The following is a 27,263-nucleotide window of genomic DNA, read 5'->3' as shown; positions in this document are numbered from 1 at the left end:
TTTAGACCTAACAGAACAAAATCTTAACTATATACCATTTAACAATTTCAAAATACCAACAAACAATAGATATCTATACTATATATAAAATGAACACTTTTTATGGTGTCTTAAAGCCTTGGTTTTTTATGCTACAATGTGTCCACTTTTTTATTTAAAAAAAAAAAATAGATAGATGAGAGAAAGGGACTTGAACCTTGAACTTATGTCAAGTGAAGAAGTCTCTTACCCCTTGAGTAGCATACTATATATAATAAATATTTTATTTTATTTTCACTTATTTGAATTGTACACGCATTGCATGTGCCAACCGCTAGTATATATATATATATATATATCTAGTATCACTTCTAAACTTTTCATCAACCTCTGCATGGCTATGGCTCATGAGATTTTCCTCCTCACCATCATAAACCTGATATAATCAAACAATGAAAAATTAAAATTCAAAATTATAGAGTTAAATAGTATATAAAATTGTAAATTCTCACCCTCGTGTTTCATCAGTTTCTTTGTCGATTTTGTTCATGGCATCCCAAACCATCATCCGCGGCAACCAATGAAAAGGGTACTTGTAGCGGGCAACATCCAATATCAAAAGCATGTCTCTGCCCTTGTGATATGCAGCCATTGGTGAAAAATGACCATCACCCGTCTAAATTTCAAAAAATAATAATAATAAATTTAATTTACTATATTATAACAAAAGTCATAATATCATAAAAATAATTAAATCAATATTCAAATCTAAAACAAAATAAATCAATAAATTACCTGATTGATCGTCTTCCTAGAGTAGGACAGAATCATATACAACTCTTCTGTTGAAGTCGTTTGGATCACACAGTTTGTAAATTGCTCTAAAGAGCTATGTTGAGCCTTGAATGCTTCAATGTCGACATGTTTCCTAGCAAGTTCAACAAAACCGTCAAATGTGATTCCTTTTTTCTGGACTATGGCTCATGAGATTTTCTTCCTCACCATCATAAACCTGATATAATCAAACAATGAAAAATTAAAATTCAAAATTATAGAGTTAAATAGTATATAAAATTGTAAATTCTCACCATCGTGTTTCATCGGTTTCTTTGTCGATTTTGTTCATGGCATCCCAAACCGTCATCCGCGGCAACCAATGAAAAGGGTACTTGTAGCGGGCAACATCCAATATCAAAAGCATGTCTCTGCCCTTGTGATATGCAGCCATTGGTGAAAAATGACCATCACCTGTCTAAATTTCAAAAAATAATAATAATAAATTTAATTTACTATATTATAACAAAAGTCATAATATCATAAAAATAATTAAATCAATATTCAAATCTAAAACAAAATAAATCAATAAATTACCTGATTGACTGTCTTCCTAGAGTAGGACAGAATCATATACAACTCTTCTGTTGAAATCGTTTGGATCACACAGTTTGTAAATTGCTCTAAAGAGCTATGTTGAGCCTTGAATGCTTCAATGTCGACATGTTTCCTAGCAAGTTCAACAAAACCGTCAAATGTGATTCCTTTTTTCTGGACTATGGCTCATGAGATTTTCTTCCTCACCATCATAAACCTGATATAATCAAACAATGAAAAATTAAAATTCAAAATTATAGAGTTAAATAGTATATAAAATTGTAAATTCTCACCCTCGTGTTTCATCGGTTTCTTTGTCGATTTTGTTCATGGCATCCCAAACCGTCATCCGCGGCAACCAATGAAAAGGGTACTTGTAGCGGGCAACATCCAATATCAAAAGCATGTCTCTGTCCTTGTGATATGCAGCCATTGGTGAAAAATGACCATCACCCGTCTAAATTTCAAAAAATAATAATAATAAATTTAATTTACTATATTATAACAAAAGTCATAATATCATAAAAATAATTAAATCAATATTCAAATCTAAAACAAAATAAATCAATAAATTACCTGATTGACCGTCTTCCTAGAGTAGGACAGAATCATATACAACTCTTCTGTTGAAGTCGTTTGGATCACACAGTTTGTAAATTGCTCTAAAGAGCTATGTTGAGCCTTGAATGCTTCAATGTCGACATGTTTCCTAGCAAGTTCAACAAAACCGTCAAATGTGATTCCTTTTTTCTGGACTATGGCTCATGAGATTTTCTTCCTCACCATCATAAACCTGATATAATCAAACAATGAAAAATTAAAATTCAAAATTATAGAGTTAAATAGTATATAAAATTGTAAATTCTCACCCTCGTGTTTCATCGGTTTCTTTGTCGATTTTGTTCATGGCATCCCAAACCGTCATCCGCGGCAACCAATGAAAAGGGTACTTGTAGCGGGCAACATCCAATATCAAAAGCATGTCTCTGCCCTTGTGATATGCAGCCATTGGTGAAAAATGACCATCACCTGTCTAAATTTCAAAAAATAATAATAATAAATTTAATTTACTATATTATAACAAAAGTCATAATATCATAAAAATAATTAAATCAATATTCAAATCTAAAACAAAATAAATCAATAAATTACCTGATTGACTGTCTTCCTAGAGTAGGACAGAATCATATACAACTCTTCTGTTGAAGTTGTTTGGATCACACAGTTTGTAAATTGCTCTAAAGAGCTATGTTGAGCCTTGAATGCTTCAATGTCGACATGTTTCCTAGCAAGTTCAACAAAACCGTCAAATGTGATTCCTTTTTTCTGGACTATGGCTCATGAGATTTTCTTCCTCACCATCATAAACCTGATATAATCAAACAATGAAAAATTAAAATTCAAAATTATAGAGTTAAATAGTATATAAAATTGTAAATTCTCACCCTCGTGTTTCATCGGTTTCTTTGTCGATTTTGTTCATGGCATCCCAAACCGTCATCCGCGGCAACCAATGAAAAGGGTACTTGTAGCGGGCAACATCCAATATCAAAAGCATGTCTCTGCCCTTGTGATATGCAACCATTGGTGAAAAATGACCATCACCTGTCTAAATTTCAAAAAATAATAATAATAAATTTAATTTACTATATTATAACAAAAGTCATAATATCATAAAAATAATTAAATCAATATTCAAATCTAAAACAAAATAAATCAATAAATTACCTGATTGACTGTCTTCCTAGAGTAGGACAGAATCATATACAACTCTTCTGTTGAAGTCGTTTGGATCACACAGTTTGTAAATTGCTCTAAAGAGCTATGTTGAGCCTTGAATGCTTCAATGTCGACATGTTTCCTAGCAAGTTCAACAAAACCGTCAAATGTGATTCCTTTTTTCTGGACTATGGCTCATGAGATTTTCTTCCTCACCATCATAAACCTGATATAATCAAACAATGAAAAATTAAAATTCAAAATTATAGAGTTAAATAGTATATAAAATTGTAAATTCTCACCCTCGTGTTTCATCGGTTTCTTTGTCGATTTTGTTCATGGCATCCCAAACCGTCATCCGCGGCAACCAATGAAAAGGGTACTTGTAGCGGGCAACATCCAATATCAAAAGCATGTCTCTGTCCTTGTGATATGCAGCCATTGGTGAAAAATGACCATCACCCGTCTAAATTTCAAAAAATAATAATAATAAATTTAATTTACTATATTATAACAAAAGTCATAATATCATAAAAATAATTAAATCAATATTCAAATCTAAAACAAAATAAATCAATAAATTACCTGATTGACCGTCTTCCTAGAGTAGGACAGAATCATATACAACTCTTCTGTTGAAGTCGTTTGGATCACACAGTTTGTAAATTGCTCTAAAGAGCTATGTTGAGCCTTGAATGCTTCAATGTCGACATGTTTCCTAGCAAGTTCAACAAAACCGTCAAATGTGATTCCTTTTTTCTGGACATTCCCCATGATCTCCGAATCCCCGATCATGGGATCCTCAAACCAACACCACGGACCTACAACAAAAAAATAAAATAAAATAATAAAAAATGAAGGAATGAGCATTGAGACAAAAACATAACAAGCATTAATTATTGGAGCATGAGAGAATGAAAGGGCAACAGGAAAGCAAATCAAATATGAGAGCAATGAGCCCCTGGGATGCAGTGTGGTTGCTCTGCCCTTTGCATAGCAGCCACTGTTGTGAGATGTAATAAGGCTCACTTCAGGTCCCATCTAAATGATCCAAATCACTCATTTTTTAGTGTACATCAATTAGTACATTCTCATAAAAAATTAAGTCGATCAGATATCGATAGCCTCCTAATCAGAACAAATTTATATTCACTTTTATACTAAAAAATACACCAAGCGTTTATTTTTGTAGATACAAATTTGCCCTAAACATAAGTCGATTAATGTCCAATCAATTTGATTTTTTTCAAGAATGTTCTACTCGACGTACCCTAAGAAATAAACGGTTCGGATTATTAAGGAGTAACCCAAAGTGAGCCCTATTACGCTCACAACAGTGGCCACACTGCATCCCCTGCTTATGCCCCTTTCATTTCATTGGCCACCTCATCATTAGTGATGCCATAGTAATTTAGATTTAATAATGTCACACTGAAATATACATGGTAGCAAATTCAATTACAAAAATCAATATAACAATCTTTCCTAAATAATTACAAGTTTAACAAATAGAAACTCTAAGACTAAACTGAACTTTTTTAAACACATTGAAACAAGTTTTATACTGAAAATTGAAACAAAATTTAGCAACCTCTTCAGATAAAAAGGGAATTTATTGAAGGAAAACACATTAGGAAAACTAAACCCAACCGCTTTTTTATTAGATCTAAAGGTGGCCCAATGAAATGAAGAGGGGATAGAAGGGGATACTGTTATCAAATTTTTTTTCCCCTCACAACTATCTATACAACCAAAAAATTATTGCAAATATACTACCCAAAAATTATTGCAAATATACTAACATTTCTCATTGCATAAAAAAGTTAAAAATAAAAAATCACTAAAAAAATTAAGTTGTAAAACTCACACTCAAATTCATCAAAAATCTGTCAAAAGAAGAGGAAAACAACAAAACCCTACTTGCAACATAAATCAAAAAATTGTTTTAGGACAAATCAACAATAAGTTACCATTCTATGTTTTTTACTTTTCGCACATTTTTTTAATAAAAATTGAAAAAGTTATTCTCAAACACCTTTTATACTTTTACAACATATTTTAATCAAAACCCAAAAAATCACTAGAAAAACACTTCCTAAACGAACCCCTAATCGAAAAACCAATCCAGCCTCAATGGATTGAATACTAGAAAAGGAGGCTTTAGACACAGAACTTTTAGTGACGGTTTAAAAATCACAAAAAGCTTAAAAAATTGTCGCGAACTTATTTTTTTGCCGACGACATTTGATTTTCGCAAAAAAGACACCGACTAAATATCACTATTAGAGACGGAAAATTCAAGACTGTGCCAAAAAGTAATATTGTACACGACAGTACGTTGCCCATCGTTTTTTTTTTTTTTTGCGACGCCGTTTGTTAATCCATCGCAAAAGATTTTTTTTTTTACTCATTAGTGACAGTCCTTAAACCTGTCGCAAAAACTTAATCCTTAATTACCCACACGCCCTCCCCCTCCAACCCCCACCGCCACCCCCACCCCCACCCCCACCCCCTTTCCCTCTCATCTCTAAACTTTGGTAATTGATGTTGCAAGACTACTTTACATTTGGAAGTCCAATAAGTTTTGATTATTCACACTACTACAATAATGCTTAAAGATCGCACAAGAAAAATTAAAAATATCTCACTTTTATTATAAGTGTAATTAAAAAAAATTAAATAATATTTCAATCATAGTTAATTTAGTTGAGTGAGATAATATTTATTTTTAATCTCAACATCCAAGTGTGATTATATATTTTTTTTAATCACAGTTTCTGTATAAGTGTGATTGTGTATATATTTTTAATTTTATTTTTATATTTATATAATTAGGCTTGAGGGTTTTTGAATTTGTCCTAAGGAAAAATACTATAGGTACCAAATTTTCTACCAAACAAATGATTAAATGCCTCACATAAATGTGAGGTCTATAAAATTACGGAGCCACATTTAATCATTTATTTAATATAAAATTTGGTATTCCTAACATTACCTTATCCTAAGTGATAAGAAATTGTCTTAGAAATACATTTATAACCAACTATTCAGATCAATATCAAAATCTAAGGGCCAAATATATAACATTGCCTGCCTCTTTGGATTCCTGCTCATGAATACCAATCACACCTCCCCCTATCTTTCACAGACGTCCTCCACTCTCTCTCTCTCTCTTCTTGGTTTTACCTATGGCAACTTTGTTGAAATTCGAGTGCACTATTTGATCAAATACAAGGTAGACCGGTCGACACAACCAGCGAGAAAGAGAAAGCGCCATCAAGATTGGTATCCTCTTCAAATTTTTCCTCCCTTTCCTTGGCATAGCTAGCGTTTCTTAGTTCATTGTTTGTTTATTTTTTTGTCGATTTTTCTTTTTGGGCATTTTTGCTGTGTGTGTCTCTTTGTATGCATACACTAAGTTCTGTAAAATGCCTCACATGTCTCTACATTTTTTTTTTAAAATGGGTCTCCAAAATGCCTCAAAATTTTTATTTGGGTTTTCGTTGGGTGTCTAACATATGCAACATTAGAGTGTAATTTTTTAGGGGGTAATCCAATGGCCCCATCAGCATGAGACTCAGGAACAGAATGTTTACAAAAGAGATTAAAATTTGAATTATCAAAGCCCGTGTTTTCAGAAATAGGAGTATGGAAACTATTTCTTTCTCGTTGTAATCTACTGATTGAAAATTCGTCCTGAATACTATTTCTTTTGTTGGGTGGGTGGGTGGGTGGGTGAGTGGAAGGGGGATTCAATTTTCAAGATATTAGTCTCCTTTCCTTTTTGTTCTTTTTGGTGAATGATCGGTTAAGGCCGTTGATCTAATTACTGAACACGCATGCTGTCACCCCATCTGCAAAAATATGGGCTGATCTTATATTGAAGCAGCCAATTAAAATGTTGATCTAATGCTTCATACCACTCCTTACTTCCTCAAATCTTCAATTAGGGTATCAGATATCTAAATACAATTAAGGAAGTCTGCACTCATCTACTTATACTGACAGAATGGACTCTCAAATCTCTAATATTGTAATAAAAAAAAAAACCATAAAATTCTTAATACAGCATAACATTCTTTTAAAGTGTTCACATCCAAAAAACTATTTCTGAATTAATAAATTTATTGTAGCATATTCATACTAGTATATTACAGTCTCTCCTTGAGCAATCAATGTCAAGGTATGACATGTGATCGCTCAGATTTTACCAAAATATTAAGCAAACTTAATGGAAAAGTCTATATTTGGGGGAAATTATTAAGAACTGGACCAATTTGTAATAATTCTCTACAACTCTTTTTGTACGAAACTTTGTGTTTGCATGATGTTATGCTATTACATGATCAAACATGACAACAAATTTTGTTTATGGACTTGTTTAAATGAATTTACTCAACAAGTAGATTTATCTGCATCATGGCTCTTCATTCATAAGTATCTCAACCTTAAGTGGTGTTATGACCACCTTGAAATTTGGTAACTACAAGCTTTTTGGAATATAATGTGCCTATTACTACCAAAACATAAATAGAACATGTACTAGAAAATGTCTCTAGCTCTGTCAGCAAAGCTTGTTAGAGATGGAATAGAGACTTGGGTTCTAGTCAAGTCACCCTTTGAGCTTGAACATCATCTCATGAACTGAGTTTATGTTGGCCTTCTATGACCTGAGTTTCTGGATCAGATATAGGGGGTTCTGAAATGGACAGTAGGAGAATTACTACCAGTCCTTGGCTGTGATGACCGAGAAAGGTTTGATTGTGTTTCTCATTTACATTATGTAATTTGTTTCTCATTTACAGTGTAAATTGTTTCTCATTTACTTCTCACAACCAAGAATATTGCCACAATTAAAATTTGTCTCTTTCCCCCTCTATATTTTGTGTCATCATGCATACACCATGTTAGGTAAAAGCCTTAATTAAAATAGTTTATTTTCTTTTGGTTAAACCAGTTGTTTATATAATTCTACTTTTTTGTTGTTCAAATAGTGAGTGAATCTATTATAACGGACCAAGTAAATGACTAAACAACCTTTCCAAAATGTAGTGTGGTGGTAAGTTTAGCAAAAATAGAGGGTATATTCAAATGGGTAATGCAAACAGTGGGAGTTGGATATTATTTTTAGTAGGCAATTTTTAGGAAGTTGATTTTGGATAATGGATAATGGAGCTTGCTTACTTATATTTTCTACTCTTTGGAATAACATAGGCACAAATTTATTAAGATCATTTGAAACTTTCATTTGCCTCTAAGATTAAAAATTTAAAACTTCCACTCTCTCTATGTGATGTTTTTAATTTTATTTTTGGAGATGTAGGCCCCCAAAGTCCATCAAGGACCAAGGTTGAGAGCTGTGAGTTTTCTCTATTCCAACTGCGCCTTCCAGTAAGTTTCTCCTTTATCCTTTATTCCCAATTTTACTACTTTAAATTAAGTTCCATTTGGATACTCTCTCTCATGCTTTTGTGTTTTTGTGGGTATGCTTTCTTTCATATTTGTCAATTGATTTGATAAGCAATTTCATCAACTTTTTTTTTTGTTAACCAATGCTTTTATCAATTGATGTCATGAAATGGTTATGTAATATATCTTTTTTTGTTTCAAATTAGAAGGTACTCCCTATGATTTTATTTTTCCTTTAAAATGAGCGGTTTCTTCGCTACATAGCCGTGGTGTGTCAACCTCTTAAGCAATTTCGGTGTTCATATTAATTCAAACCATGGACAATATCAATATCAACATCAATATTGAGGCCTAATTTTTACTTATTATTATATCTAATTTCTTCATAATAAAATGCTTTTGTATCATGTTTAACAGCTGGATAAACGGTAATATTAGATCCATATACCAATTTTTTTTTTTATTTAATCTGCATTTTCTTAATATGAGTTGTACTACATGTAAATATGACATAACTTCCATCATTGTAGTTTTTGTATGTTTTTTTTCCTCTAAATTATCTGCCAATTGGGGTTTTGTACTAAAAAGACAATCTCCAACACTAGAAAATGTACTGATACAATGCCATCGAAGTTACAAAAACACATACACGTACCCTGCATCTGCAGGGTACTCTAAGCAGTTGCTTGTCTTTGGGCCCATTGTCCTATGCTACCATGGTGGTGAACTAAAGGAAGATTGGTTGCTGATGGATTATTATGAGAGCTCTACAGCAACTTACCATTTTCTTTCAATGGTCGTCATCCCTGTTCCTATGCTTCTAGAGACCTCAGCTTCAGCTTTAATCTTACAAGCCTTACATCAGTTCACATTTGCAGCCTTATTAGCAGCCTTAGTGACACATGAATGTGACCCCCCAAAAAAAAAAAAAAATTGACAAGTAGTTCTGTTAGCACTTGATCTTTTCTCGTAACATGTAGCTTGAATTGTTCATATTCTTTAACATCTCTTGTGGTCAAAAGTTATGAATCTCTTGATTGCCTATTGTAATATCTCTTCACTTTCACATATACATCATGCACTTTGATCATGTAATGCAAGTAGTTTTTGTGAATATTATTTGCACATAGATTGGCAAGCATAAGTTATCGCTCTTTAAGAGTGTTGTGTTGATTTCTGATGCGTATCAAGAATATGGATATGCAAGCTTCAAAGGAATTCCTTGCTGAACTGAAGGTGTAGTATTTGATATGGATTTTGTTAACATTTAGAACCTAGAGTAATTGGAATTGATTTCATTTTTGGGAATCCTTTCTATTTTTAATCCTCCAGAATTTAACATCATATTATGGTAATTTGATGACCACTATATTTACATTGTGCCATTTACCAGCAGTTGGAGTCCTCGGGCTTTAGATGGAGTTGGGACTTGCTCTGTTTTTTCTCTGTTGGCTACTTGTACCTAACCACCACTGTATACACACTAGGGAAAATGATATCAACCTTCACTTGATCAACTCACACAACACATCAAACTGGGGTTGAACTCCATTAAACACACACTCAATGATTATTGCTTTGTGGACTGCTTTAACTCATAAAACAGGGCACCTCAATATATAGCTACATAATAAACTTTCATGTAGTGTAAACCTTTTGCACTGTGACTTGTGGATGGACTCGTGCAATGTATTACCTGTTTAGTCTAATCTGGTTTTAAAATTACTCAACTGCACCCAAATAGCAACTCTTAAGTCTTGCTAGTAGATTATGTTGACAACACATCACCACTATGACTATTGTATTGTTCATGTGGCACAATTTGAGTGCCTTACTGAAGTAACAATGCCCAAATGGTTTCCTATAAAAATTGGTTTTTAATGTTAGTTAATTAATTTGAATCTTTCAATTGGAGTCATAGAACTTTTTACAAGATTGTATGAAGTTTCTTCGTTTTACATGGCATATTTTTCAGTGGTGCTTTTTGCCTGCTGGCTGCATTCCAGTAGCGATTATTATGTGTGAATTTCAGAATTTGAAAAAATCGTTCAAATTTGCTTGGGTTTCAAAATTTTGTTTTTAAATAACATGAGTTTGGTTAAAAAACTTTAATTATTGTCATTAGACTTGAATGTTCTCCAAAGTTTTCTCTTGGAAGGTCAAAACATGAAATAATCCATATCCATTAGTGTCTAGTTAAATTTTTAGTATTTTATTTCAACATTCTTATAGAGTATTTTCCTACTTTGAATCGTTTAAATGTTAGGTCGTTACCCTCAAGTAACGCGTTGCGCTTGTCTCCTGGTGTTTCAAAAAGTGAGCAAGGGGCGCTGCATCGACGCTTGGGTGCGGTGAAAAACGGGCAAAGGTTTCCGCGTTTTTTTGGACGAGCGCGGGTAAAGAAGCTAGTCCAAAACTACAGGTTTAGGGTAGCCACTTGGAATATAGGAACCTTAACTGATAAGACGATTGAATTGATAGATGTTATGATTAGGAGGAGAGTTAGTATAGCTTGCGTACAAGAAACTAAGTGGACGGGTGAGAAAGCTAGAGAAATTAAGGATACTGGTTTTAAACTGTATTATAGTGGTAACGACAGACGCAGGAATGTGGTAGGAATCATAATTGTCAAGGGTCTGGTGGAGAATGTACTGGCGGTCATTAGGAAAGGGGATAGGATTATGTTAGTTAAACTAGTTATTGGAGGGAATATAGTAAACGTTATTACTGCATACGCCCCTCAAGTAGGATTAGATGATCAGACTAACAAGGATTTTTGGGAGCAAATGGATGAGATCTTACAGGAGATGCCTGTAGGAGAAAACCTGGTTATAAGTAGAGATTTTAATGGCCATGTAGGCATAGATAAACTAGGCTATGAAAGAGTGCATGGTGGATACGGTTTTGGTGACAAAAATGAGGCTGGAGAGAGTATCTTAGATTTTGCGTTGGCTTCTGACATGGTGGTGGCCAATACTATGTATAAGAAGAGGGAGAAGCATTTGATAACTTTTAAGAGTAGGTCAGTTAAGAGCTAAATAGATTATTTCTTAGTGAGAAAAGTGGACCGCCTAAAATGCAATGATTGTAAGGTGATTCCTAGAGTGAGCCTGACCTCTCAACATAGGATTTTGGTACTAAATTTATGTTTTAGAGGGCAATACCAAGATAGGAAGGATGGTGGGCGTCGTAGGACGAGATGGTGGGACCTAAAAAGGGATAAATTAGAAATATTTAAGAATAGAATGGATAAGGAAGGTACTTGGGACTTGGAAGATGATGCTAACACTATATGGAACTCGATGGCTAATTGTATGAAGAGAATCTCAAGGAAAGTGCTTGGAGAGTCGAAAGGGACAGGACCCAACGCCAGGGAAACTTGGTGGAGGGAAGAGGTTCAAGCGGTAGTTAAGGCAAAAAATGAGTGCTTTAAAAAGTGGCAAAAGGATAGAACTGAGGAAAACCTTAAGAGCTATAGATTGGCTAGTAAGTCAGTCAAAAAAGTAGTGAGAGAGGCTAAGTTGAAAGCTTATGATGACCTATATACTAGACTAGATAGTAAAGGAGAGAAGAGAGTATACAAACTTGCCAAGATACGAGAAAGGAAAACAAGAGATTTTAATCAAGTTAGATGCATCAAGAGTGAGGATTCTAAGGTATTGGTGAAGGAAAGATGGAAGAACTATTTTGAAAAACTATTAAATGAGGAATATGAAGGTACGACAGTAGGGGAAGAAATGGCTAGTAATACGATAAACCAAGACTAGGTTTTATCGCAGGATTAGGAACTTTGAAATGGAGATTGCACTTAAGAAGATGAAATCAAATAAGGCTTTAGGACCCGATGATATCTCTATTGAAGCTTGGAAGTGCTTGGGTAAAAAAGAGGTTGCTTGATTGACTAGATTGTTTAGCAAAATTTTATTGACTAGGAACATGCTATATGAATGGAGGAAGAGTATTTTAGTGCCAATATATAAGAACAAAGGAGATGTCCAGAATTGGAACAACTATAGAGGAATCAAGCCAATGTGTCATATAATGAAAGTGTGGGAGAGGGTGATGGAACGCCGATTGCGAGATATAACAGAGGTGTCAGAGAATCAATTTGGGTTTATACCCGGCAGGTCAACAATGGAAGCGATTTATCTTTTGAGAAGAGTAATAGAAAAGTATAGAGAAAAGAAAAGAGACATTCAAATGGTGTTTATTGACCTTGAGAAAACATATGATAGAGTGTCCCGAGATATAATATGATGGGTGTTAGAGAAAAAAAGGGTAACAAAAGGTTACATTAATGTGATTAGGGACATGTATGAAGGAGTGGTGACCACTATTAGATCGTCTGTTGGAGAGACAAATGAATTTTCTATTACTGTTAGATTACACCAAGGATCTACCTTAAGCCCTTATCTTTTTGTTTTAGTTATGGATGAGTTGACGAGAAATATTCAGGATGACGTGCTATGGTGTATGCTTTTTGCAGACGATATCGTGTTAGTGGATGAGACTAGAGGAGTTAATACAAAGTTGGAGATTTGGAGAAGAGTTCTTGAATCTAAAGGTTTCCGGATAAGCAGAAATAAGACAGAGTACACGGAGTGTAAATTTAGTAACAGTAATAATGAAAGCAGAAGAGAAGTGAAGATTGAGAACCAAGAATTGCCTAAGAGTGAATATTTTCGTTATTTAGGGTCGATTATCACAACAAAGGGGGAGATTGATGCGGATGTGGCCTATAGGATTAAAGCGGAATGGTGTAAGTGGAGAAGTGCGTCTGGGGTATTGTGCGATAAATGAATATCCACTAGACTCAAAGGTAAGTTCTATAGAATGGCTATTAGACCAGCGATGTTGTATGGAACGGAGTGTTGGGCAACCAAGAAACATGTAGATAAGATGAGTGTGGCTGAGATGAGGATGTTAAGGTGGATGTGTGGCAAGACTAGACAAAACAGAATTAGGAATGAGTGTATTCAGGAATGGGTAGGAGTAGCACCGATAAAAGATAAGTTCAGAGAGAATCGATTGAGATGGTTTGGTCACATTCAACGGAGACCAACAGAGGCAGTAGTGAAGAGATGCGATGCTGTAACAATAGAGGGGAGTGTTAGGAGACGGGGTAGGCCTAGATTAACGTTGGCTAACATTGTAAATAGATATATGGATCTACTTAATTTGACTAACGAAATGGCCTTTGATAGGGCCGCGTGGAGAAGGAGGATTCATGTAGCCGACCCCATTTGATGGGACTTAGGGCTTGGTTTGGTTTGGTTTGGTTTGATTTATTCTTATGGAGTTTTTACTGTAGCTGAACATACTCAAACCTGCATTAAATTTGCAGTTTGGCATTGACAGGAAGGGACTAATTGACCCTTAATATTTTTGCTTTGACATGAACTAACACATGGGATAGATTTGAGTTCCGTGTCCACAAGCAAGTGATTGATCTCTTCAGCTCCTCAAATGTGGTTAAGCAGATCACCTCTATCACTATTGAAACTGGTGTTGAGGTTGAGGTTACAATTGCTGATTCTTAAAAAATAGTTAGTGTTGTGTGAACCTTTTTCTTTGATGTTTAACATGGGATCAAGATTTGTAGTAGCAAGTTACTTGGTCCGAGTTTTATCAATTACAATTTTGAAGTTTAAAAGTTAGAGTTTGATGTGACATACGCCTTGTGATGTTATGTTTTTATTTTTAAGAAATTCGAATGCATGCTATTTTTTTATATTTTTGATCCGCTAATGGTTGGGAAACTCTCTTGGGGTATTGATATCTGGAGATTGGTTTGTGTTTGAATATTGTGCATTAGGTGAAAACTAGTTACATAGACTGGTTGTTAATGGTGTTTTTGTTGGTTTGTCTGTCACTTTACCAGTTATTTTTTAATTTTTTGTTGGTTTGTGTATTATGTTTTTTTTCTTTGTACTCTCGATACTTTTCTTTTGTTTTAGATACAAATTTGAGTTTTAAATTATTAAAAATTATTAATATTTTTGAAGGATGTTTTATATAATTTTGTAAAGAATGTTTGGTTGACACTGTATTGTTATAGGGTACATATATATTATTATTCGTATATATGATTTTATGAACGTGAATGTGTGTGGATGCGGATGCATTTCATTTTAGAAAATATTAATAATTTGTACAGGGAATAAATTAATGAAATATATATATTTATTTTATGAAAATATTTTTTTTTTGTGACAGTAATAAACCGTCGCTAAAGCAATCATTATTTCTTTGCATTTTGTTAGTAACGGGTTAACCTGTCACAAATATTATCTTTAGTGACGGTTTAACTGATGCGAATATATTATTGATTTAATTTTATTTTTTTGCAACATTTAAGACCGTTGCTAATAATACTTTTTGCGATGTCAATTACCATCTCTAAAAAAGTTTTTGGTGACAGCATCCTAAACCGTTGCTAAAAGTGATGTTTTCCCCACTTTTTTGTGTCAAGTTATAACGTTGCAAAAATCATTGATTTATTGTTGCTACAAGAAAGCAACGGTTTGTAACCGTCGCAAATATTTTTTGTCACGCTCCCTTTCGCTACCCTCCATTTTTTGTCGCTATTCCGTCGTAAAAAGTCTTTTACGACGACATGTGAACCTTTTGCTACGACGACATGTGGATCTTTTACGACGTTTGAGACCATCGCAAAAAATTCGATTTTTAGTAGTGTGCCGAACTAATAATCTACTCAACCTCACATATGGAGGCGATTAAGCATGAACCTTAGACACATAATTGACCCATATTATAACAAGACTAAACTAAACTGACCCAATCCATAAAAATTAAGTCGAGTTCCTTCATTTTTAGGATCTTTTGAACACTAGGGATAAGCTAATAAAGATAAAAAATCAAAAAATTATTAAAAAAGTTAAAAATCCTATACTATTCAAAGGTAGCTTGTGGAGAAAGCCACTAGGGCAAAATGAATTCAACTATCTAAAAAGTCAAAAAATTAAAAGTCAACAAATCAAAAGGGTGAAATGGTCATTTTAATTTTACTACAATATTTTTTATTACACATTTTTCGTAAAAAGTCAAAAAGTTATTCTAAACATACATATATTTTTTTTTTCTCTATTTTTTTAGCTAAAAAGTCAAAAAGTGCATTTATATAGTACATCCCAAACAACCACTTAATTTGAATCATTTTAGGTTGATAAAATACTCAATATTGATTCAGGACATTCCAAACAGGACCTTAAAGCCAAAAAACTATTCTTAAATAAAAATTTCAACAAATATACTCCCTCCGTCCCAAAATATTAATCATTTATTCTATTTTTTATTGTTCCAAAATATTAGTCTCTTTTCAAAAATCAAGTACGAAAATAATATAAATTTCCTATTTTGACCGTTTAAATTTATTAACAACATAAAAAGTACAATTATGACATTGATATTTTTCAAAAAATATACTATCAAAGAGTAATTTTGAAAAATCAATTTTTTTTAAAGTAAAAATATACTATCAAAGGGTAATTTTAAAAAATTAATTTTTTTTTAAGTTTAATAATTGTACTATCAAAAAAGTTAAATTTTTCAAAACGAACTATTATTTTAAAACGGAAGAAGTACTTTTTTAAATCATTGATGATAACTAACTTTACTCCTACAGAAGGTGAATCAAAGTCAAAGACCAAGGAAATCATTGAAAACTGATGGTTTTGAATTCTCACAAATTGGCAATCTAATTTGAGAGAATGATTTAAGCTTGATGGATTTATTTTGAAATCGATTTCGATAATTTAAATTATTCATTTTTTATGATTCATTGATTAGAATATCCATATAAAAAATTAAAATAATTGAAAATGGATAATTACATGTTCGAATTACATTTTTGTTACAAAAAATAAATGATTATTCTGAAAATTATATTTATTGTCCATTTTACTACCGATATCTAATCATTTTAAATTTTTTCACAAATATACTACTTAACAAATCTTAAAAGGTAACTATTCAAATAATGAAAATCAATCCCAAAATTAATCCATCAAACCCAAATTATTCTCTAAAGTTGAATGGGGACTTGAATCCAATCACAAAAGCAAACAAAACCCGCCAGCCGCCCGCCCCCCCTCCTCTCTCTCTCTCTCTCTCTCTCTCTCTCTCTCTCTCTCTCTCTCTCTCTCCCACACACACACACACGTGAGTACCTGATAATTCTCTTAAGTTCATTGTCATGGAACAAAACCCACCAAGTTCAGAAACAGTGGAGCAAAACCCATCCAACAACGTTTCTAAAAAACCAATGATTTTGTTTCTCAAGTTACTTCTTTTAATCTGATAAATCCACCAAAACACCATTGTCATCGAGTTTACTTTACTTCAATTTTTCATTTACTCGATGTACGGGGAGCAAATATTCTGCGGAACTCGTACTCCTTTCGTCCAAGCTCCTCGTTTGTCTAATCGACCTGTGAGCACAACAGTGATGAGCTACCCGGCGGTGTATGGCTGGAAAACCCCTCCGACGGTCAAGTTAGCACACACTCAAGGATAGAGAGAGAGAGAGCGGAGAGAGTTGAGTGTTTTTGGTTTATCTCACCAAATGATGTTCTCCCTCCAGCATGGGGGGCGCAGCCATGCTTATATACTTTCTGCGCTCACAACTCTGCACCCATTAGTCTCTCGACACGTGGAGCTGCTCTCCCATCTGTCAGCACAAATCCAGCGAACACCACCTAACCAAACCGTCAGACAACATTAGCGGGAACTTGGCAGCCTGGCGACATTACCACGACCGTGCTGCGTAACATGCCTGAGTGCTCCACACACCGAGCTCCATAACGGCCGAGCTCGGTAGCATTCCTGCAAAGCCGAGTTCGAGGCATGTCAGCCGGTGAACAAAAGACATTCCCCGCCGAGCTATGCGTACGACCCATGGAACCCAGGTTGGCAGGCGGTCATCTTGGCCAAGTAAGCTCGGTCTAAACATGGGACCTGGACCTCGGGCCTAGGCCTCGACCGAGCAAGATCAACTCCAGGGAAACCCCAGTTAGCTTGGCCTAAACAGGGGGCCTGAGCCACGACTGAGTGAAACCCACTCAAAACAAGCCCAAATTAGCTCGGCCCATACGTGCTAGGCCCTATCCATTCCGGCTTCTTCCACGGCCCAAAGTCAGATTATAAATCTCCCTCTCAATTGCCCCTTAATTCCGTCCGCGCTAGCGTGACTAGGATTCCATTACAAGGCCCGGCTAGACTCTTTGCTCAGTGGTTCACTTTGCTTGATTTAGAAACTTCAAAGTTGACAAGCAAAGTCAGCTCGGCAACTTGCTTCTTTGCGAGTAAAATCAACTCAGCAACTTCCTTGGCGAGCAAAATCAACTTGGCAAGGACCTTCAAAATTAGAGAGAAAAGTCAGCTCGGCAACTTACATCTTGGCGAGCAAAATCACCTCGGCGAGGAACTCTAAAGTCGGCAAGCAAGGTCCGCTCCGCGACTTGTTTTTTGGGGAGCAAGATCAGCTCGGCAAAAACTCCAAGGTCGGTGAGCAAGGTCCGCTCCGCGACTTGCTTCTTGGCGAGCAAGATCAGCTCGGCAAGGAACTCCAAAGTTGACGAGCAAGGTCAGCTCGGCGACTTGCTTCTTGGCAAGCAAGATCAGCTCGGCAAAGAACTCCAAGGTCGGTGAGCAAGGTCAACTCGGCGACTTTCTTCTTGGCGAGCAAATTTAGCTCGGCAAGGAATTCTAAAGTTGATTAAAACCGTCAACAAACCTCTTGCTGAGTAAAATCCATCCGACAAAGAATTCCAAAGTTGATAAAATCATCAACAAACCTCTTGCCGAGCAAAATCCACCCGGCAAGGAATTCTAAAGTTGATAAAATCATCAGCAAACCTCTTGCCGAGCAAAATTCGCTTGGCAATGAATTTTGATCTTTCCGTCAAAATGATCGTTAGTTGCCCCTTGGTCCGCACTAAATCCGCTTGGCGAGGCGAATATACAACAATTTTCAAGAAAATATTCTACTTGTTTCATTGCGCCAATGGCAAAAAAGGGTTACAAAAATAGAACTAAGAACAAAACTTTAGATTGGCAGAGTTCGATGTTTTGGAAATGGATCGACCATTCACATTCTGTGAGTTTTTTGCCCATTTTCCTCGGCCAACTTACTGACGTCTTCCAAAAACCGAACTCCTTATAACCCTTCCATGGTGGTTTGCATGGCCATCATCTTGTCTGACTACGTAAACCTTTCCCACTACTCTCTTGTTCTCTACTACCGGACTTGCCGTCACGGTAGTTGCGGCTGCATCGTGTTCGACTCGAATGTGCTCATTAATGTGTTGCATGAGTAATTTCATGGTCGACGGTTGATTCAATGTGAGCGAGTCTCTCAGTCAATGTCCAACTGGAAGACCGCGCTTATATTGAGTGATTGCAAGGTTGGTCAGGCAATCAAGGATCTCGTTAAAAGTCTCCCAATACTTAGTGTTATACACCTTCAAAGAGTCACCTGGCTCCATCTTTGCTCTCAAGAGATGGTCAATTTCCTTGGGCGTTTTGATGTTTGTCTTAAATCTGGTGACAAATGCCTCTGCCAACTGTTGCCAGCCCTCGATGCTCTCCTCCGGCAGCCTTTCGAACCATTTTAGGCCCAACTCGCCCAAACTCAATGGAAAAACAAGGCACATGAGCGCATCGTTTCCCCTGTGCCCAGCCATAACCTATTGGAAGTGGCTTACGTGCATATATGGATCAGTCTTTCCGTCATAGAGTGTGAACTTTGGTTGATGGAACCAGGGGGGGAGCCGTGTGTTCTCGATCTCTCCAGAAAAATGGGTGGTGCTCAGCCTTGCTAACTCTCTGTCTAGTGGCGCGTGTGCCGCCAAGCGTGGTTGTGGTATGGCGACTTTTTCATTGGTTCGCCCTCTAGGGACCAGCCGTTGCAGTGCAGGCACCCTCTGTGCCTCCTGCCGGCGAGCGCGCTCCTCCAACATATCCTTCAAGTCTTTCGAACAGTCGAAGCGAGAATATCTCAACGCCGTCGTCGGGCATGAGGGGTGGTAACTGTTATCCTACGTGCGAGATATCATCGCCGGCACAATGTAGTCTCCAACTCTGAGGCTTCTCGTGACGGAGAGTGAAGGGGTGCGACGTCTATTAGGACTGTTGGAACGGCAGGAATGGGCGCGCTCACAGTGGTTTCCCACTCCAGCGACGCCCTTTCCTTTTATCTAGCGTCTCATGGCCGCCTTTATCTCCGTCGCCATATTCTTGATGATGGTATCATGGTCTCTCAGCTTGTCTTCCAAGTGTTGAGTGTGTGAATCTCGCCGTCGGTGACGCTCTTTTGGAATGATAGAGCGCCTAAAACTCCTTGCGCGCTTGTCTCGCGCATCCCAGGGAAGTCCTTGTGCGGTCTCCAAATAAGCCATCGTCAGACTAGCGGACAGGCCATCTCTGCACCGAACAAACTCTAGTGTGATGCCGTCAATGGCGAACAACGAAATGTCGTCGTGATTCGCCATAAAAGATGACCAAAAAAGCTTGGAGGACAAGGTTTTGTTTATCGTTTTCCCACAGACGACGCCAATTGTACGGGGAGCAAATATTCCGCAGAGCTCGTACTCCTTTCGTCCAAGCTCCTCGTTTGTCTGATCGACCTGCGAACACAACAGCGGTGAGCTACCCGGCAGTGTGTGGCCGGAAAACCCCTCCGACGATCAAGTTAGCACACACTCAGGGATAGAGAGAGAGGAGAGAGTTGAGTGTTTTTGGTTTATCTCACCAAATGATGTTCTCCCTCCAGCATGGGGGGCACAGCCATGCTTATATACTTTATGCGCTCAACTCTGCACCCATTAGTCTCTCGACACGTGGAGCTACTCGGTACGTTATATAGTTTATTTTAAGACTTATATCCATATTTTATTATATTGTCTATGATACACTAGTTATAAATAACATTATTTTTTTGATATTTTTCGAAATCAATTGTAAAAACTTGTGTGAAATATTTTTGTAAAAATTTTCAATATTGTAATTAATAAGTACCCCCCTAATTTAATTTTCTGGCTCTGCCACTGCCAATCATGCCTGTTTGGTTATGGGTACCGGTGATGGGTTTAGTAAATGTGCACCATGTTAGAAATGGTTTTGGAAAATATGATTTTTCCTTGATTTTGGTCTAATTTTTAGGTGGAACCCATAGGTCAAATTTGGTGGGTCTAAATGGTAACGCGTTTTATGCCGCATTGTGATTCACGTGGTATATTTGGTTACTCAAAACTATTATTGGGTAAATGGAAAATTAAAGCCAAAGAGAGCTCCATGGAAATGGTATTTTTGGTGAAATTTCCTAAAAGTTTGATTTAAAGCTTGTCCCACATTGATTTTGTAGGCAAGTTTTGAGTGGGTTTATAAGGCATGAGATTGTAACTTAGGGAGGACCTCAAGGGGCACCTCAAGTTTGTAGAAGGGAGAGGTTATGAGCAAATTGAGCTAGACCCATTGGACCAAAAAATAAACATGCGTCGTCAGCCCGCCCGATCGTCTGTCCGTCCGGGGGGGCTGGGCTTAGCTTGGGCGCAAGTGCGTGGTGTGAGGTTGGGCTTGTCCAACCCAATACTAATTATTTTTTGGAATTTGAATTTCGGAAATTAATTTCAAAATTGGCTCCAATTTTGAAACCACCTGAACAGATGTATATCTGTGTGAATTTAAACCAAACAGATTCATATCTGTTTGAAATTTAAACCCAACAGGTTCCTTACCTGTTCATTCAAACCGAACAAGTATAATACTTGTTCAAACAGGTTTTGCACCTGTTTAATTCAAATCAAAGAGCCACGAATTTTCCTAAATAAAGGCAGTCCCTCATTTGGATTTTCACTCCAATTTTCATCCCAAATTCTGCCTACTCTGCATTTTGCTACATAATTTTTCCTGTGAGAAAGAGTGTAAACACTAAGTGTGTTCGTTGTGTGAATAATTTGTAGTGCTGCTATTATTCGCAGATGATCATTTTATACTGAGAGATAGATGTCCACAATCTGAAAGCATCGTGCAAAGGACGAATCTGTCTTAAGGACACTGTTAAATACTGGACTTGATCAGAATTTTGTTCAATAAATACATAAGGTTATTAATTTATTTACTTTCTGTTTTATTATTTTTCCTGGTTTAGATTTTGATTTTGATTTTATTTTTCTAACAAAATAAAAATCTATTTTTATTTATTTATTTTATATTCTGGTTTGATTTTTGAAATCAAACAATCTCTCTCATTTTCTTTATTTATTCTGTTTGTTGTTAGGTACACAAACATAATTTATTCGTAATACAGTGAAGATTGTCCAACACACCAATCATGCCTGTTTGGTTATGGGTATAGTAAAGGTGCACCAGTCATGGGTAGGGCTGCAAATGAATCGAATTATTCATGAACAAGCTCGGCTCGGCTCGGCTCGGCTTGGTTCGTTTAGTAAATGAGCCAAGCTTGAGCTCAAGCTCGAATATTAGGCTCGTTTAGTAAACGAGCCAAGCTCGGCTTGTTTATCTTTATTTAAATTATGTAATAAATATATTATTTATATATTAAATAATATAAATAATATTTCTTTATTTAAATAATATAAATAATATTAAAAAAAATTATCGAGCTGAGCCGAACTGAGCCAAGCTCGAGCTCAACAAAGTTTGCCTCGGCTCGATTCGTTTACAACTCTAGTCATGGGTATAATAAAGGTGCACCAATCATGCCTGTTTGGTTATGGGTATAGCAAGAGTGTTTGGTTACGGGACGGTCCACTTTGTGACAGCGACTCCAAATCACCACCATTTATTATTTATATTTTATTTTTTAAAATTTCTAGTATTTATTTCATAAAAATTACACGGCCAGTTGAGGTAATGAAATTATAACATTATTTTCAATATTTTGTATTGAAATAAATATATATATATATATACATACGTATACTTATGTTACATTACACAATTATTGTCCATTCTCTTCTGAATTATCTAATTATTCACATTTTCCCACAATGTTTAGACATAATAATTATATTGATGTTTTGACCAAACTCTTATGAAATTTATATTTATAAGAGTGAGAGATTGTTGTTGGCCGTGGTAGACTAATGGCGAGATCTATCTCGATGATTTCAATAATTTATCTCTTCTCTAAATAAATTATTTATGTAAGAATTTAAATGGGTCACTTACGAGTATGTTCTATTAATTAGATTTATTTATTCAAAAGTCTTGAGGAATAGATTTATCACTGTAAATTTATTCATAAAAATAAGAGAGACTGATAAATTTATCACTGAATAAAAAATGAATAGAACTTAATGGTATTTAAGTCTCTTTAATGGGATTAGTTGGTAATTATCCTAATTTAAATTGGTTAGACAATTATAGTTACTAATCGGATTACATTTTGTTTTTAAAAAAGTGTAACGACTTGAATGATTGTAAAAATTGACCATTCATTATTTTGAAAATAAACTAATAGAATCATATGTGGTTATAGTTATTCAATTAATTTAAATTCTTATATAAATAATTATTTCTCAAAATTTTAAAAAATAAACATTTCATACTATCGAGGTGAGCCATATGTTGACCCACTTAGGTCCACCAACACCATCTAATTAGAAATTTCTATTTACAGATATCTTTTTCTTAAATGGGTGCATCAATGATGGATTAAAGGAGTGTTGGGGATGATCGGAAGTCTAAAAGTTAAAATAATAATAATAATAATAATAATAATAATAATAATAATAAAATCTCATATTATATTATTAGTTAGTATGATAATTTTAAAATTATATGAGTTAACTCTTCAAATTTATATATTCACATACTAAAATTATATATGTGATGGAAATTTTAAAAATAGTTATAGTCAAATTTTATTAAAAATTATCTAAAATTTTAAGTCTTCAATTACTATTAATCTGTTAGCAAAAATCTGGTTAGGGCCAAATCGACAAACGAGTTTCGACAGAAAACCCAGAATTTCACAAACAACAACAAATCAAGCAATTGTGGTTTGAATGTCCTATGCCTTGATAGATTCAAGGACTTCTTTGGAAGTTGTAATGCAAAGACATAAATGTGAATAGAAGAGAAAACCATTGTTTAGAAGGTATTAAGATGTGTGCGTGTATGCATATGTATATTTGCAAGGTTATTGTACATTAATACAAAGTGAAGTTTTGATAAGTGCTTTTAGAACTAGATTTTGAAGTTACACCAACATGGTTTTTATACTCATGCACGCCAAGGCGATCAAAAACTGTCTCAAAAACCCAAATGGCATAATCTCGACTATTCCAACTATAGAGAGCCTCTAAAAGTCTCTAATCCTTGCATTGGGGACAAAAGTCAAAACGAAATCGGTCCGCCTCCCCTACTTGCCCTTCATAAGGAATAGTTTGGAGGAGAATGAATTGCCGTAATATGTTGGCACCAAAGCAAGGTACCATTCCATTAATCCCCACTAGAGAGAGGAAAGTTAATCCCAATGCCCTGATGCCAATTCGATCAAAGAGACGAGCACCCGTGTACGGTGTACCATACCACGATATCAAGAGTAATGCTCTCAAAAGTTTGTCCAATCAGCAATATCTTGTGGGATCTTTAGGTGCAAGCGGTTTTTTTTTTTTTTTAAATGTTCAATATAAAAAGAAAAGAAAAATAAAATAAAACAAAACAAAAATAAATAAAGAAATAAAACAAAGAAAATAAATAGTATATCAAATGGCTAAATACCCACAACTATAATAGTTTGGCGCAACCCAAAAAATGGCATGTTGGGTTGTCATGCAAGATGAAAAGGCCGCGGTAGGTCTCTGCAGCTACGGTAGATATAATGGAGTGACAAACCATTGCACGTCTATTGCTTTTTAAAAAAAGTCCCCACTAGATTGTAATTACTCTACTGATGATTTCTGGTAAAGGTTTTCAAACCAAAATGAACAAGAACCAACGGTTGGTTAACCACCAAAACCACAAAAGGAAAAATAAGAAAATACCAACCAAATTAATACATGAGCTACACAATATGTTAACCAGATCTTTTATTTTTCTCAAATAAAAAAGTTTCATCAAATTACCAAGTAAAATGCAACATTATTATAAGAGTAGAGAAACTATTGATTGAATTAAACAAAACATTAAATAAAAATAATATAAAAAACAATCTAATTAAATAAGGAAAATACACACAGGATAATGAGAAGCAAAGAATACCTTATTTTATTTTTTTTCCGACTCCACTCATGCCATCAAAACTTCCAAGTAAACAACCTATTTTATTACAAATGAAAAGAAAAAAAATATATAAGAAACTATATACTCTTGATTCCAAGCATTGAAACCTATTAGAAAATAAAACAGTTGCACTCCAAAAGTTCTTGTTCATTAATATATATAAAAAAAAACATATATATATATATATATGCTCTAATAAAAATAATGCACGGCAAAAAAAATAATTCAAATAGTGAACTTGAATCTAGACAAAGATGAACTGAAGAAAAGAATGTAAACCCCTAAGAAGTGTTAACATGTCTAGCAATGACAATGAAGTAGAAACATTACCTGAAGACTGAGGGGGCATGTCTCTCGGCCCTTTCGAGTCTCAACCCATTAAAATGATGAAAACAAAGTGATGAAGAATGTGATCTAGTCTCTGTTTATTGCGGGAGATTCTATTCCACACTTTTTTTTTTGTCTCTGTGTACAAAATTAATGAAGATAAAAGTTATGACAATTTTATCATGAAGCCAAATGACCATAATGACTACAAATTCAATCTAGATTTTCTATATACACATCTTTAAAAAACAATAATTCTCAATGCACGTCTTAAAAAAAAAAAAATTAAAATTAAAACTTAGTTCCTACATTGTTTCTCACTACCTCTATTGTTTTCCATTACTTGCTGCACACCATTGTTACACTCTATCCATTGCTTCCATAAACTACTCTGATATCAAGTACTGAGAAATTGTAAAACATTCAGCACTACAGAACCAATTTAATTTTAAAAAATCAAAATTTAAATATCAAATATTTATAAATAATTCCGAAGTATATAATTGAAAATGTACAATAATTTCGGAATATTTTTTCTGATTGGTGAGTGACTTCTTGTTTCTGAATATTCTTTCTGATTGATCTTTCAGTTCCTTCGGATTTCAATGGCTGCCAACAACAGCCCCTCTGCCCTAGAAAAAGAACAGGTACTTCATACAGATACAGACATTGACACTATATATGTATGCTTATGAGATAGGCAAAACTATTAACCGGAAAAGATTACTCTTTTTGATGATTTTGGGCAGATCACGAAACCTCTCTTTTTTTCTTGAGATCGCGAAATGGAAGAACAATAACATATTATTGCTTTTATTGTTCACAAATACTGTAGGGTTACGGTGGGATGGTTAGGGAAAGAGGAGAGAGAAAGTGGAATTACCTGAAAATGCTTGGGGTTTTCACAGCAATTGCTTTGGTTCTCCTACTCCTCTTTATTCTCTGTACGCGGCTAGGGTTTCCCAGCATCCACTTCGTTTGCTCATATATATATATAGAGAGAGAGAGAACGCTTCAATCTGCAATAGTTTTGGTTCAAAAAAAAATCCCGAAATAGTTATGAAATTTAAAAGGAAGGCTCTAGATAGAAGGAAAATGGGTGGAAACACTAATTAATGCGGCTATAAATGATGTGGTAGTGGTTCCATCCACTGTTATAATGTCATTGTGTCTTTTTTTTTTTAAAAAAAAAAAAAAATAGATGTCACATTATTAGTGATTATTTTAGAACATCACCACTTTTAGTAGTCTCTATTATTGCTCTCTAGATGAAATAGTTAGTATGTTATTTAATTTTTATGTTATCATTAATGTATTTTGGGTAAATTATAAATATACTTTATGAGATTTGCTTAAAGTATAAATTATTTTTTATGATTTAAAAAATTTGAAATATCTCTTTATCAGAATTTTTATTTAACAGAATTAACAAGAAAAATTAAATTTATAATTTTTTTCGTATATAATAATGAAATTACTTAAATTATTAATTGAAATATGTTTCTAAAATTATTAAAAATTGTTAATTGACTTAATAATTTTTTAATCAAAGAAACGATTTGTTATAAAATTAGAAATCTCAGGGATGGAATATAATTTTTAAAACCATAAGAATGATTCGTATTTTAATCAAATCTTAGGAATATATTCTTAATTTACCCAATGTATTTTTTTTATTGAAATAGATAATATTTTATATAAAAATAAATAAATAAATAAATAACTTATGATAGTATGTGAATGGTGGTACTACTCTTACCAGTTGCAGTATAATAAAAGTATTCAAGTACTAGTTGTAAGTATTTCTTTTCCATATTTCTTTTAATGTATGTCTGTTTATACTCTTGTTATATTAAATGATATATTAGCATTTCATATTGAAAGGAAAAATAATTTTCTTGAAAACTTTTTATCAATTTGGCCTAATGACCCTTGGGGTCTCTTATTTCCATAATACCATTGTAGAAGAAACTGTTCTCTACATTATTTCCGAAGATGTCCAATGGCTCAATGATCCTGGGGAAATTAAAAGGCGGTATTTGACTACACAAAACTCTCCACCGCACTTTGATCAATACAGATACATTTTCGAGCAAATTCTTACTGAACTTGTGTCGATTGATTTTAAGCATACATTGGCTGAACCCAACCATACTGCCAGTCCAATTAATTATAGCAAAGCTACTATC

General features: G+C 34.6%; 1 protein-coding gene across 8 annotated transcripts; it reads right to left on the bottom strand.

The window, feature by feature from the left end:
• LOC114285270 (uncharacterized) lies at positions 1-26,111 on the bottom strand. Of its 8 annotated transcripts, XM_082904135.1 has the most exons (18): positions 25,958-26,037; positions 25,590-25,706; positions 25,399-25,478; positions 25,078-25,212; positions 24,727-24,783; positions 3,655-3,890; positions 3,372-3,535; positions 3,079-3,211; positions 2,796-2,959; positions 2,503-2,635; positions 2,220-2,383; positions 1,927-2,059; positions 1,644-1,807; positions 1,351-1,483; positions 1,068-1,231; positions 775-991; positions 492-655; positions 1-415 (listed from the first exon to the last, which is right to left on the bottom strand). In XM_082904135.1, the coding sequence occupies exons 6-16, from the start codon at positions 3,862-3,864 to the stop codon at positions 961-963; spliced, it is 1,593 nt and encodes a 530-aa protein (XP_082760261.1). In that variant the 5' UTR covers positions 3,865-3,890; positions 24,727-24,783; positions 25,078-25,212; positions 25,399-25,478; positions 25,590-25,706; positions 25,958-26,037; the 3' UTR covers positions 1-415; positions 492-655; positions 775-960. The 8 variants fall into 8 exon arrangements, with proteins under 8 accessions (XP_082760261.1, XP_082760259.1, XP_082760263.1 ...); XM_082904133.1 differs by having other exon boundaries at positions 25,399-25,706; XM_082904137.1 differs by having other exon boundaries at positions 3,655-3,787; positions 25,399-25,706.
• Between the last annotated feature and the right edge of the window lie 1,152 nt (positions 26,112-27,263).

This window comes from Camellia sinensis, chromosome 14 (assembly GCF_055761805.1).
Source record: "Camellia sinensis isolate YWXY chromosome 14, ASM5576180v1, whole genome shotgun sequence".
NCBI lineage: Eukaryota > Viridiplantae > Streptophyta > Magnoliopsida > Ericales > Theaceae > Camellia > Camellia sinensis.
The sequence above is the reverse complement of the archived record's forward strand: the minus strand, read 5'-3'. Positions and strand labels throughout refer to the sequence as shown.

What these genes read in the sequence shown, in the direction of transcription:
- LOC114285270 (XM_082904136.1), bottom strand. Translation starts at nt 3,864, where the DNA reads ATGATCGGGGATTCGGAGATCATGGGGAATGTCCAGAAAAAAGGAATC. An exon ending in CTAGGAAGACGGTCAATCAG is followed by an intron (nt 1,808 to 1,926) that starts GTAATTTATTGA and finishes TTTGAAATTTAG; the next exon opens with ACGGGTGATGGTCATTTTTC. An exon ending in GAAACCGATGAAACACGATG is followed by an intron (nt 992 to 1,067) that starts GTGAGAATTTAC and finishes TGATTATATCAG; the next exon opens with GTTTATGATGGTGAGGAAGA.